At 37.6% G+C, this 14107-nt stretch overlaps 1 protein-coding gene across 2 annotated transcripts in view; it reads left to right on the top strand.

The window, feature by feature from the left end:
- Positions 1–14107, top strand: part of TBL1X (transducin beta like 1 X-linked) — a 190022-nt gene that overhangs the window by 164420 nt on the left and 11495 nt on the right. For both annotated transcript variants that reach the window (XM_064407742.1, XM_064407741.1), the window contains 4 exons: positions 5268–5409; positions 8169–8232; positions 8333–8430; positions 9918–9978. In XM_064407742.1, the coding sequence (XP_064263812.1) occupies positions 5268–5409; positions 8169–8232; positions 8333–8430; positions 9918–9978 (365 nt within the window). The remainder of the gene's footprint in view (positions 1–5267; positions 5410–8168; positions 8233–8332; positions 8431–9917; positions 9979–14107) is intronic.

The raw sequence follows: 14107 nt of genomic DNA, 5'->3' as shown, positions 1-14107 counted from the left end.
GGTAATGCAGCAGCCAGTTCCTGTTGAAGCTCAGTGACTGAAATGGCAGAGAATGCCCAGAAGAAAGTGAAACTGAAGGAAGAGAGCTGAGTGAGTGATTGTGCCACTGCACAAAGAAGCCTTTGTCTGGTATAATAACAGTGCAAGCTTTCATCTACAGGTAAACTCCATGTTACAGCACCAGTTAAGCAAGGGAGAGAAATTCCCTGAGATCCACAGTATGCTGCAGTTCTGTTTTAATCATTACAAAGTAATGATTAAAAGAAGAACACTGCAGTTAGTCTGATGAGTGAGTGTCAGATTGTTAGATTCTGTAACAGCCATATTGTGCTGCCCAGTCAATACTTGTCTTTGAGTTTCCCATCTGCTTGGTTGTACCCATCTTAAAAAACACAATTCAAAACCTAGCTATTAAATAGAGGAAATAATAACATATTTGTTTTGTTTATAAAGTGATGAATTGAATCTCAGTTAATGGCAAAGTATTTTCCTGAAGCCTTGTTACACAGGCAATAGATTTTTCTAGCAGCTAGCAGCAGCAGTTTAGACGGCAACCTGATGTATTCCTCAACTAAAAGAATAATGCAGGTTCAGAACCTAATCTGAAGCAAGCTGTTTAAAAGTGTAGAATGAATCAGCCAAAACTAGAGCACTGGCTTCCAGTTTTAGTGACTATCCCACTGAGAGAAAGGGATTTTTATATTTAATGTCATATCTACTCCACTGCTGTTTTCCTAGTGTGTGGAGACTAGCACGGTAATATATACTCTCTGGGCTTTGCAAACAGCTATTTCAAAATATAACAGAGAGACAGGAATTTCTCTGATCAAATAGCTAGAAAAATATATTCTGCAGCTGCTCTTCCCCCTCCACCACACATAACCCTTAAAGCTGAGGATGGGGGAGATTAGAAATACCAGTAAACGCTTATCAAAGGCATGACTGTCACCAGATGCCTATGAAAAGAATGCTTAGATGTTATGAGCAGAAGCATTATAATAATAGAGTGAAGTGTGTGCATACAGCCATGGAAGATGATTAACTACACTTTATGAAGGAAGTCAACATTCCAAAGCAAATAATTGCATAGAGTGTTTTGGACAGGTGAAAAAATACCAAAAAAATAGGTGCTTGGTTAAATCTCAAGATTTGGCCATTCCCAGCAATAAACTCAAAGACTGGTATCTTCTGCTAGTTATCTTTCAATATCTTAAGTTTTAATTTCATGACACAATTTAAATTGTTGCAGATGGTTATGTTCCTTGTGTAGTGCAGAAATCCATTACAGCTGCATCCACATTAGTAAACTGGCTGTGCCTGGGAATATTGCTGGGCACTGAGGCCAGCTGGCACAGAAGGGCTGCTGTCTGTGCTAGCAAACTGCCCTGGCTGCCAAACAAACTGCACACTGGGAATCATCTCTGGACATTGTAACCACCAAGCCATGCCCAGGAGCTATTCAGAGAGAACATCACAGACCCAAGCAAGAGTGCTAATTAAAACAAGCCAAAATCTGACCAGGGAATATCCTGTCAGTTTGCTTGCGCAGGTCATCGTGGTCCTGTGACACAGAGTGTTCTGAACGTGCTTGAATTTCCCAGTGTGGAAGTGGATGGACTGTGAATGTCAAGGCTGCTAGAGCCTTGAGCTCCAAAACCTTTTCCAGTTGAACTTAGGATGTTTTTGTCATTGTGTTCCACTGCTGCTTCTGTTCTGTGACATCCAGCCATGCCCTTCAAGTAATTCACACAGCCGTGAAGCAGAGGGACCTGGCCTCAGTCCCAAAACCAACAGTAGGTTTCTTTTCTTATCAGCTAGTCTATGCCAGCCTCTCTCACACGGAGAGGCTGCGCCTTGTCTCTTCCAAACCACTCTGTGCACCTTTTGCTCTCCCTAGTCAGCAAAGTAATTATCCATAAAAGCTGCTGTCCGAGATCTTTCAGTCTGGCTGTGTCTCTTGGAAGCAAGAGAAGATGATTCTAGGCCATCTGCTGCCATAGTTTCTGGGTTTTATATATATAGTACTTCAGGTTACTGTACTCCTCATGTCAGTGGTTTAGGATGCACTATAAATTACCTTTCAGTATAATCCTTTTGACTTACCAGGTTGAGGGTGTTAATTTCAGACACCAGCCCTCAATATCAGGGCCACATATTAATTCTGCTAACTCTTAAGTGCTTATTTGTTGGCAGGGGACTGTTTGGACTGGCTTCCTCAGTGCATCAAATCCATGAAAGCAAAGTGGTCAGCTACTAGGGGAGGTCGACTTGAATAACCTGTAGCAGGGAATAATGTTGTAGAATCAGTGGGGCAGAGATCTTAATCAGGACACCTGTGAGGCCCTTCTTCTCCTAACTGCCTAGGAAGAGTAAGCACTTAGTCAGAGACCTGCTTCATCAAGGAAATGTTAGGTGTGAAAAAAAAAAAGAGAGGAATTTCCTTCCCATAATTCTTTTAATAATATCTCTTAAAATAAAATAATAAAAGCTCTATCCTGTTAGAGACAGAAGTAATAAATACACATTAGCAATATTGCATCTCAAAATAATGGTGATTTTAAATGTTGTAGCTGAAGATCAACCATCTTGCAAAATTCTTTACCCAGCTGCAGGACTTGCAACCTCTGTGCTCCCAGTTACAGAATGGTGATTTTATATGTCACAAATTAAATTCCATAAACATTTGTCCACCTTGATTCATGAACATACTGGGGCAGGAGAGCATGAAATAAAATCCTTTCAGAATTAGCCTTCCTAAAATTTAGCAGTGCTCTTCCACAGTGCAGAGGAGTATACCTATTACTCAAGTGTTCATGACTTGCATGTTGGAATGAGCTGCTTTATCATGTAGATAGAAATGCTTCTGTGGGCAAAGGAGATTAAATATCTTTCTGAATTGTGCTTGAACTGTGCTCCTCTAATAAGGCAGGGTTCACTGAATCGTTCAACAGAAATCAGAATGCTTTCCAGAGCATTCTCTGGACTCTTTTTTTTTTTTTCCCTCCAGCAACAAAAGGGAAGACACACAAATACCCTTGCTGCACACTGCTAGGCTTATAAAGCCTCTCTGCAGGGACACATAATAGCTTATGTAGCTTTGGGAGAAGAAAAGGGAAAAACAAAATTAAAATACTGGAAAATGAGATTGCCTGTGCCTTGCCAGAAAACTGACTAAATAAAACTGTTGAAAAACAAAACATAACCCTTTTAGAACTAGCAAATAGGATATTGTATTTGATGGCCAAGTGACTGAGTACTTTATTCACAGGGTCCAATAACAAACTGAATTATTACAATGAAGGCAGGACGGTCCTGCAGTCTTATATAGGAGAGAAGCCAGCTCTGAAGGAATTTCCTACTTAGCATGTTAACCAATGAAGCAGTCCTTTAAAGACTTATGTTCCCATCATTGTTAATTACCACAGTTAAAAATGTTCCTTAACTTCTGAGCCTCATGATTAACTCGGTTAATTTTCTAGCCAACATATGCAAAAATGTCAGTTTTCCAGACCTCTGAAGAAGTAAGGGTGTATATTACAGTCACAGCTGTGTGGTGGCAAAAATTACCCTGATCTGAATTATTTCTTAATCACTGATGTGAAAGATATGTCTTGAAAATTAAAGAGTGGCTTTACAGGAGTAGCTGGGTTCAAAACCCTGGCCAGCCATCACACCTCAGCTTGGCACAAAAGGTTCACAGGAGATGGGGCACATTCCCCAGACATGCCATAACCCAGAAGAGCTCAGAGCTACTGGTACATGTAGAGAGGTGTTTGCTTTTACAGTTGAAATGTTTGTGTAAAATTAGGCTAAATTATTAGTAAAATAATATGCAGAGATCAATGGAGTTAGATAATTGCTTGGTCAATATTTGTATTTGAAGATATGTCAAGTGTTGAAAATTTCCCTGGTATTCATACTATCAGTAATTTAAATGCTTTACTAGTAGACCAAAAGAAAAAATTAGTATTCTCTTGTGGTGGATTTCTTTTTCAGTAAAACATGGTTTATCAAAGCAAAAATGGGTCTCAGGTAGATCCATTTCTTCAAAAATCAGTCTTTGAAGAAAAACTTTTTCTCCTGGATAGTGTATCAGAAATGAAGTTCTTTGTCAGTACTTTTTTAAAAAGCAAAAGCTAACACATCAGATGTATCAGCAATGAAATTTCATCTACACTGTATGAATTCTTGCAAGTATGAGAGAGATGCTAACTCTGCTCCAAGTTTGTACTTACTGCATGTAAATGAAAATTGCTTTCTGGACAGAACAGGCAATCCAGGAAACTTGGTTTTGGTTGTTGTTTTAAAAAATTAAGGAGAGGGAGTGTGGAAAGAAATCCCAGTAAACTTTTAAAGTGGAATATCTCCCACTCCATGGCAAATTGATCTCTGTACCTCAGAGACATTTTTTTTGTAGAATAAAGGTTTATGCAAAGTCAAAATAAATATATTATTTACAAGTAGATAATGATACACTTTTCCTCCTCAAAACCTTTTCTAACCAGAATCAGGGTTTCAGCCTGCATTAAAATCACCTCTGTAGAAAATAATTGGTCTATAAAATAAATCAAAATCCTGATTCTCTCTATCTTGTTCTACTATGGCAGTACTTATTTTGCCACTTTTTCAGACAGCATGATGGAAGCACCAAGCTACAGACAGTTACTGTAAGGTGCCAAAGACTAACTCAGCTATGACAGCTTTAGGTATGTAGTGCAAGATGTAGACAGCAAGTTTATGTGAAAGTTTTAGACAAAACTTCCCTGAATAAACAATATTATTATGACAGGTATAATTTAAATATGTGTTAGCATTTTTAGAAAAGCACACGGAGTACAGAAAGAGTTGGAAAGAAAAAATTACTTCTTAAAGGCTTGTAATGCCCTGATCCATTCAGCAGGTTTAGGGAAAGGTGGTTGGATCTACTCTGGGCAGTGCACAGGAGAAACATCAAAATTCTCAGGAGACACAAAACAACTTCTACTTGCAAATATTGGAACATTTCAGTAGAATAGGGCCCTCTCCTAGGTGAACTTCTGCTAATTCCAGCACCAAAGTCTTACACCTGTGTTTTGCACAGAGCCAGAAGGTTCCCAGCAGCCCCGTGCAGTCAGACACTCTGTTACAGTACAGGCCAGTGGCTCTTGTTCCTCCAGTCTCCTGCAAGGCTCTAATTCTGTCTCTGTGAAAACAGAAACACAGGCTTTTACACTGTTTGCTAGAGCAACGTGAGGAGTTTTCAACTTATTTGCATAATTGCTTTATAGATCCGGAGACTCAACGGCCAGGATATGGAATCTCAACGAAAACAGCAACAGCGGTTCCACTCAACTCGTCTTGAGGCACTGCATAAGAGAAGGAGGACATGATGTCCCCAGCAATAAGGATGTGACTTCATTGGACTGGAATGTAAGCTAACTTCTAAGACTGTGCATGGTTTATAACTGTCTAAATTTAATTCCAAGGCAATTACAGTTGCTGCTCCATATCTTTCATATCTGAGGTGATCAGAAGCTCTGTCCTAACCTACTGACCTCTTGTTTCAAATACTCATAATAGGCTGAACTTTCTCCTACATGCTGTAATTTTCCAGGACTGTTGCCATCTTTGAGCTTAACAATGATATATTTATATCTCTATTTTAGGAGCATGAATAAAAATAAACTCAGCTAGCTTTAAGAAGAAAGATTAAACAAACAATCTATGTAATACTGAAGCCTCATTAATAATGTATTTGTATCTCATAGTTACTTTGTTTTGGCATGTAAGGACGTAAAAGCACTAGTGAAGCTTCTTCTGAGGTTGGACTCTCCAGATCCTCTCATTTGATTTATGCTGTGCACAGCAAAATGTGTTCACATTATTTTCTTTGTCTTGATAGGAGCATGTGTGGTTATTCTGTCCTTACCTTCTGGATGAAACTGTCTTGCCTGATCCCTTTTTTACTTTCATCCTGCAAAACCTCCTATCTTATATAATGTGCTTCTGCACAAAAAATACTGAAGTGAGCAGAGAGGACAGGTATTGTTGAGAATCCCCAGTCTCTGGGCAGTGCCCTTGACAGCTCTAATTATTGCCAAAAAAACTTACAAGACCCTGCAGAAACCTTAATTACTTCAAGCTAATTTTCATTCTGCCTGTTTTGCTGATATTAGCACAGACAGAGTGATCACATTAGTCTTGTTTTCATAGGAAAACAGATTAATTAAGTACCAGAAAGGATTTTTAGCAGTTATGTACAGTCTCAGTTGCTGGCCAGAGATCAAGTTTCGATTAATCTTTACTGCAGTATTGTCCTTCAAGTGAGCTAGGTGCTTTACAAAGTAAAAGATAAGGCCACTGCACAAGTCACCTTTCCCCTGGGTATTTTATATTTGCACAATGTAAGAAGTTGGTGAATAGTACAGAAAGTAGAGGTAGGTCAAGGAAACAAATAAAACTCAAGCTTATGTTCATTACTTGTTTCCTGTGGATATTAGAGTGAAGAAAAACAGTTGTGAAAAAAATGCATCTAGGAGTAAGAAAAGAGAAATTGAAAGAGGGAAACATGCAATGACTGCAGAACAGTTAGGAGAAAATTTGTCCAAAACCCTCTAGTGTTTCCTGTAGTAGTTCCTTACCTTCCAGACTTCATTGGTACTTCACTTGCATTGTACTAGTACTTAAGGTAGGGAAATGTTACTAATTCAAATACTTCAAGTGCTTCCAACTTACTTTGAGTTTCCCAAAGAATGTGAATTACCAGCCACAAATTAGGATAAACTGTATATGTAAGTTCCTGAACTTTTCTTTTTCTCTTTTTGCCCTTTATCACCTTTCTTCTCATCTCTGGTCCAGAGCAGTGTACATCACAGTGAGCTTCGCTGAGGTTATGATTTTTTCTCCCCTACATTATTATATATATGAGTTAAATTTACAAGTGTTCTCAGTCAATGTTTTTGGAGGATTAGAGTGGGCATATGTTTCAAAGGATTACTTCATGCATTTTTCTAATTTTCTATCCATCAATCTAGAAATGCCATCTGCCTTTATTATTTATTTAGAACCACAATATTAATCATATTTCCCTGTGAAATATTCATACTGGTAGTATTGAATAAGTTCTTCTCTGGTTTATGTGACTTCCTATAAAGGTTATAGGAAAGGTTATTTCTGGAGGTCATATTCAGATCATGACCTTTGATACCATGTGTAGGTTTGACCATCTAAGCTAATCCTCTAGACTCACCTTAAGTCAGCAGAAATGGAGACGCCTGCCTTCATATTGGATTGGGCATAATCTAAAGCAAACGAGTTCATGAGTTACACTTCAGGGCTGTAGTTACATGATGCTGTTAGCAATGAAGGGAGACTAGATGGCACTCCTGGACTAACTCCTAACTTCTGCATGTCAGGAGGTAAATGGGATGAATCTCACTCTTAATCCAGGTTCTGAAATGTTGAAAAACTAAATACCCTGCTTCAACAGTGTCACCAAATAGCAGAGTTAAGTTCTATTTTAGTTATTCTGGCCCAATCAGACCAGCCTCACTGGCTGCACAGGACATATCCTTCTATGAAAGGTTCCTTCCAGAATACATGTGACCTGCTGATTAGATGCATGGGCTTTTTTCCTCCTAATTGGGACCCATCAATCTATTTTTTCATCAAGATATTGTGCCCTTGAGCACATGTGGGAGTCTTTGTTCAGACAAGTGGAAAGCAGTTCCTTGGTGGTAGATAATATTTGAGGTGTTCACTGAGTGTGTGTGCCTTAGGGCCTTCTTTCAAGTAGACGTGCCTGAGTTTCAGTAAACTGGGATTTAGACTAGGTTTAGGTCATCTGTTGATGTTTTGTAGGTCCTTTATGTCTAAGAAGTAGTATCTGTTTGTTAAGTGGAAGAAGCCCATAGAATTTGTTCTATCTTGTTTTCTTTTTCTAATTTTTTTATTAAATAGCTCATATCTGATGGTATAGCCCAGTGTTTCACTGTATGTTAGAGGATTTTATTTCCTCTGTGCTGTCTGAAATAATAACCTTAAGTTCAAATCATACCATCATATGTCTCAATGAGTGGACTCAGAATCATAAATCACAATTAACAAACCTTTAAAAAGAAAGAAAAAGGTTGGTTGAAACAGATTTTATCCCATATATCCACCTTTGCCATTTTTATATATTCCAACAGAGTGATGGAACACTATTGGCTACAGGCTCATATGATGGTTTTGCAAGAATATGGACAGAAGATGGTAAGTCAAACATTTCTTGTTCTTAAGCATCAAACAGCGGTGAGCTGTAATTTGACCAATTTGTAAAGAAATTGTAATAATAACCTGTTCTTTATTCCAGGTAACCTTGCAAGCACCTTAGGTCAACATAAAGGTCCAATATTTGCCCTGAAATGGAACAAAAAGGGGAATTATATTTTAAGTGCTGGTGTTGATAAAGTGAGTTTTAAAAATACATTATTCTAACATATAAGTATGCTGATGAGTGAGCTTGTGCTGCTAAATTGCTTAAGATTATTTTCTTCTTCTCCAGGCACCCTGGAGAGTTTGGTTTTTTAAAATATATTTTAGTGCATGTTGATTACATTTTTGAGGCTGCATAAATGTATACTATTTTCATGGAAAATACTTAACTTTAAAAAAAATAGTGTAAAATTACATCTTGAGTGTGTCTCTTTTAAGGAAGGAATAGCTTCCAGTACTTATATTTGTAGTTTTATCAGCTATTTACGGGAAGAAAGTGGTCTTAAAGATACAACACCTTTTAGCTCATCTAACTGTTGAAACCCTTATTTGACTAAAATTTATATGGCTTCCTCTGGAAATATGCAAAGAAAAAAAATTAGTTCTGAACTGAAAATCAAGCAAAACACAGTAGTTACAGCTAAATGCACATTAGAGATTAAAATTAACAGTTGACTGATGATCCATTACAACTGAAACTGGAAAGTACACAGCATTCATCTTGCCTAACTTTCAATGTCCAAAAATTAGATGCATGTGTCATCCTTGGCTTCCTTTATAAAATTCAGAGAGAAAACTGACACTTCCAAGGGATAGGCTGCATGGCCTGTGTTCCAGTGAGATGCACTGACAGTGCTTCTCTCCAGCTGAGGGGAGTCCAGCTGAGATTTGTGCCTTTGTAAGCTCAGTAAATCCCTGTATTTTTATATCCTTGTGAAAATGGAAGCTTTAATACTGGCTTATATTCAGCTACACTGATCTCCCAATTGTAATTCCATTACTCCAGCCAACTTACACTCTCAATAAAAGCAGCATTTCTTTAGGTGATCCATTATCAGCAAGATGATGCATCCTTAATTTATTTTCTGGAAGTATATTCTTCCAGTAAATTGACAATTCCCTCAGGTGGTATTGAGCTCTCCAGGGGACACACTCACGTGTGCTGTGAGGATGGATTAAACCTATAGTAAGCCAATTACACCAGAGTCTGTCCCACCTCAGAGGCAAGAAGTGTTGTGTACTCTGCTGATAGAGAAACATTTCACTTATTGGTTTTTTACAAATGGGGTTCAGCATCGTTTTGAAGTAGAATTCAACTTGCATCTTCTGAAAAGGGAAAGTGTTCTTTAAAGATCATAACTGAAACTTTTTGTGAATATGCTTATTAAAAATGTATAGTGTCGTCCTCTAGCATTATTCAGAGAGACTATGCCCGTTCTTCATAGTTATATTATTTCTTCTGTGGGCATGATACTTCCTTATCTACACTTAGATTATTATTCTTCAATACCTAGAAGTAATTTCTGGTTTTGCCACTGTTTAGCACACAAGGCTCTCTGTAGTCAATAATTTTATCAGTTCATCATTTAGAATTGCTACTTAGTGAGGGTGCTGTTTGGGGTTTTTTCTCTGAGCTGAACAGTCACTAATCTTTTTTTTTTCCACCCTTTCTTTGGATGCAGACAACAATAATTTGGGATGCTCACACAGGAGAAGCTAAACAGCAATTTCCTTTCCATTCAGGTACTTTTTGCATAACTCTTGTTAGGAAAATGAAATGCAGTTTATAATTCTGTCAATGTACTTCATCCATATCTGCCAGAGTTTCAATCAAGTTTTTTTGTGCTTTAACTATCTTGAATGTCATGGCTTGTGGGTTTATTCTCATTTCAGAAAGACCCAGCTCTGTGAGAATCAGCTTTGAAAGCTGATTTTAGGAGAGGGTTTGTACACCAGCCATGTCTACCTAACTGAGCAGTCCTGTTGTTATCTATGTGCTTGAATAGTACCAGGTGGTGATTCATGAAGAGAACTTTCAGTGGAGGTGTCGGGGATCTTTTCAGTTCTCTCTGCTCCTGTTTCAATGAAGCTGATTTGAGGCAGAAGCAGGCAGATTTGTCATGCACCTTGCATTCACCACTGCACTCACAAACATCCTCAGAAGTTCTTAGCTTTTAATTTTAACTTGAATTTCTTCAATATTTGCTTTCTTTGATTATTGAAAATCAGTTGCCAGACTTGAGTTTCAAAACCTTGCTGCACCAAAATGCTATTAGGATGGTTACTTGTAGAACTGTTTTAAGAAGCCAGGAGATGTCACAGATACTAAATAATCTTGAATAACAGACAGTCATTGACATATTCTGAAATTCACCTGAGACCAGACTTGTAAGATGATGGCTGAATTCATGATCTGAAGTGGTTATATTTTCATAGTGAAGAATTTTAAGGGGTATAGTAAAACTGAGTTTAAAACCATGAGAGCATTCTGGATTCTGATGCTAGAGGTGTTCATCTTCCTAGTTCGCTGTAATTAATCCATTTTTAAATACAAGAAGCTTTCACAATGGTGTTTAAAAGCATATTTCAGTACTAATTTTAAAACATTGTTTTGCACATGCTTTTCAACTGAAACTGTGCTTATTCTCACATTTACACTGATGTGAATAATATGCAGTAGCAATCTAAATGGTTATTCAGCAGTAGACAAAAAGTATGTCCATGGGCACAGCAAATCCATACTCTGCATTTTTGTCACTCGTCTCCTCATTTATTAATGCAGCTGTTGGTTTAGAGGAGTTGGTGTCTGCTGACAGATTTTCTCACATTTATTTTCTGGCATATTTTCTGGCATTTATTTATCTACCATAACTGTTCCATAACAGCAAACTGTGCACATAAAGTGATTTTAATGAGACTTTTAATCCTCTGTTCCCTAACTAGTAATCTAAATACTTGTGGATTCAGAACTTGGTTGGCCCTTCAGAATCATGTTCACTGACACATAAGCTGTCTTAGCAGTGATGTGCATCAAGGACAAATCACCCCATCCTCTTCTTAGCAAGTTGAAAACTCATCTATATCTGCCAATACAGTATGTCCATGTGCATGAAAAGATTTTTTTTAAAAATTCTTGCTACACATGCTGTTTATCTTTGGAACATGAGACACAACTGAAGTGTAGATGTGGAAAAGCTAATATTTTTAAATTTTTTTTGCTCTTTCATATATGTTTTCATAAGGAAGTAAAGCAGTTATTAAGGAAATGCTGTTGAAGAAATTTTTGATTGTAGAAAGCATATATGCTACAAAACCTTCTTAAAATCAGCCAGACTCTGTACTCACTTTGTTCTCACAAGTCTAAAGCCACAAAGACCTCACCTTGTCCTCTTTGCATCACCAGGACAAAGTAACAGCAAATTCCTTTCCATATCTGGAATCTGAAAACCTTGTCTACACTAGGATTAAAGGTGGCATTTTAGCAATTAAAAGTCTAGTCTAGGCAGGATACACCTCCTTTAACACATACTTCTTTGAAGTCTGGAGGTAGTTGGCCTGGAAAAAAAAAAAGGTTTTTTTACTGTCTGCTTCTTTATAACAACTGGTTTAGTTTACACCGCACGGACAAAACTGCTATCTTAAAATATGTAAGGAAAAGTCCTTTGTCTGGGTGTTGAAGGCCTTCATGTCATTGGTGTTCCCATGTAATTTTTCAGGTTTTTTGTTCAAAATATGCAATTATGCAGATAAGTAGCTTCTAGGGCTTCATTATTTTTTGCAAAACTATGAATCATCATAGGGCATTTGATCGAAATACATATTCACAAAACTTACTTCTTTAAAAAGGAGCTAAATAATCCAATTTTGACTTTTACTGATAGATACAGACTGATGTCTATGCTTGCAGGAACAAGTTGTTAAATTGACACCAAAAGAGGTATTTGTGTGGCCCAGTTTTAACCATCTAGTTGTGTAGTGACAGGACAGGGGGTGAATGGATTCAAACTGAAAGACAGAAGGTTTAGATTGGCTATCAGGAAGAAATTCTGCACTGTGAGTGGGGTGAGGCACTGGATCAGGCTGCTCAGAGCAGCCCAGGTTGGATGGAGCTCTGAGTGATCTGGTCTAGTAAAAAATGTCCCTGTCCACAGCAGGGGGACTGGAATTAGGTGTTCTTTAGGGTCCCTTCCAACCTAACCCATTCTATGATTCTGTGATCTAAGTGCTCTGAATCATGCTTAAATTTGTTCTGAAAAAGTCTAAATTACCAGATAATTATTGTAACACTTTCATTTTTGGTTTTTATTTTAGCTGCATTTTATGAGGATTTGTTGCTGCTTTTATTATGATATGTTATGATATTCTAATTGTTGTTATGCAATTGGCTGGTATCCTGTTGTTTTGGAAATGCTTTGGCAGTTTGATTATTTCCTTCAGGAACCATGTTTGATTTTTTTCAAATGTTTTTATGTAGTTACATATCCAGTAAACATATGACTGAGTACACCAATAAATGAATCAGTATTAATTATCAGCATTTTATGATTCAAATTATGCTGCAATGTAAATCCATAGCTTTAGGTGCTAATAGCTCTCTGAAAATTAGTTTTGACTTGTACATCATACTAGATATAGGCCCTGAAGGCATATTGTTATTAATAATGATTTTTTTTGTTTGCTTTGAAATAGTAATACAAAGCTTGTAGCATAAAAAGAAAGACAAACAGGCAGTTGAAGGATCTTTAATTGTTTCCTGATCCTCATCCATGTTCATTGGAAAGCTCAAAAGTAGTCTGCCTTCCTCACATGAATTTCCTTTATGTTTCTGCAAGGTCATAATTCCTTACCTGTCATACAGAATTACTGAGCTTTTGCATTAATACTGAAAAAAACCCTTGTTTATGAAACAGTGTCCGTCTTTCTCATTTAGGCAGCTTCCTGATGATTCAGTTAGTGATATGGATCTATTTTGTTTTGCAGTTCATAACAATTATAATAGGAAAAACATATTTAAATGTAACAGACTTGTCAGAACAGATGTCTTTTCACCTCTGTATTACCAAAGTATCTTTTTAAACACATTTCAGTAAGGAATTTATTGGTTTAATGACAAATTTGCATTGTATCTTTGCCAGGAAGAGATTCAACTTGGTTTCCTATATGCTGGTCTCATTCTAGCACACTTGATTCTCACAAGAGTGTGCTGAGAATGAAGATTTCTGTATTTTAGCAAGTCTTATGTCATCCTCTGGAGGGCAGCTAAACTCTATCCTGAGGGAAAAAGCCTGAGCAGCAATCATAGAAACACAAGCAAGCTGTTTGTCAGGAGCTTCCTCCTGCTCCTGCTTGCACTCTTCAGTGACATGCTGGAAGAGTTGTTTGGGGATTTTTTCCCATTCTTTTGTAAACTCTGTGTGTCTGTATCTGTGTGTCAGTGTATGTCTGAGTGTGTGTGTGTGTGTGTGCTGCACATGGGCACTATTTACATGCTCACATGCTCTCTGTGCACAGAGTTTTGTTAGTTCAGTGCTAGTTAATGCCAAACCCTCTACAGAAACTCTTCCTCTCATTTCAGATGAGGCTGACCAATGTACCTATCTAAAAGCAGTCCCTAAGCAAATTAAACCGAATTTTAGTCTTATTAATCCATGTGCCTGCACCAAATGATAGGTTGGTATCAAAGGGTGCATAAAGCTCTAGTGCAAAGAGACACAGCCACCTGCTCCTCCACCTTCCCATGTGTTGTGTCTAGCATTCACAGGAACATGCTTGTCTAACCCAGATGGAATTACCCACATTTTTTCTGGGTTAGTTTTCTTTCAGTTTCTTCACTGAACTGGGTTACAGAGGATGAATGCTAGACATAACCCAT

This window comes from Passer domesticus, chromosome 2 (assembly GCF_036417665.1).
Source record: "Passer domesticus isolate bPasDom1 chromosome 2, bPasDom1.hap1, whole genome shotgun sequence".
NCBI classification, from domain to species: Eukaryota; Metazoa; Chordata; class Aves; order Passeriformes; family Passeridae; genus Passer; species Passer domesticus.
This window is presented reverse-complemented; position numbering and strand designations above follow the sequence as displayed.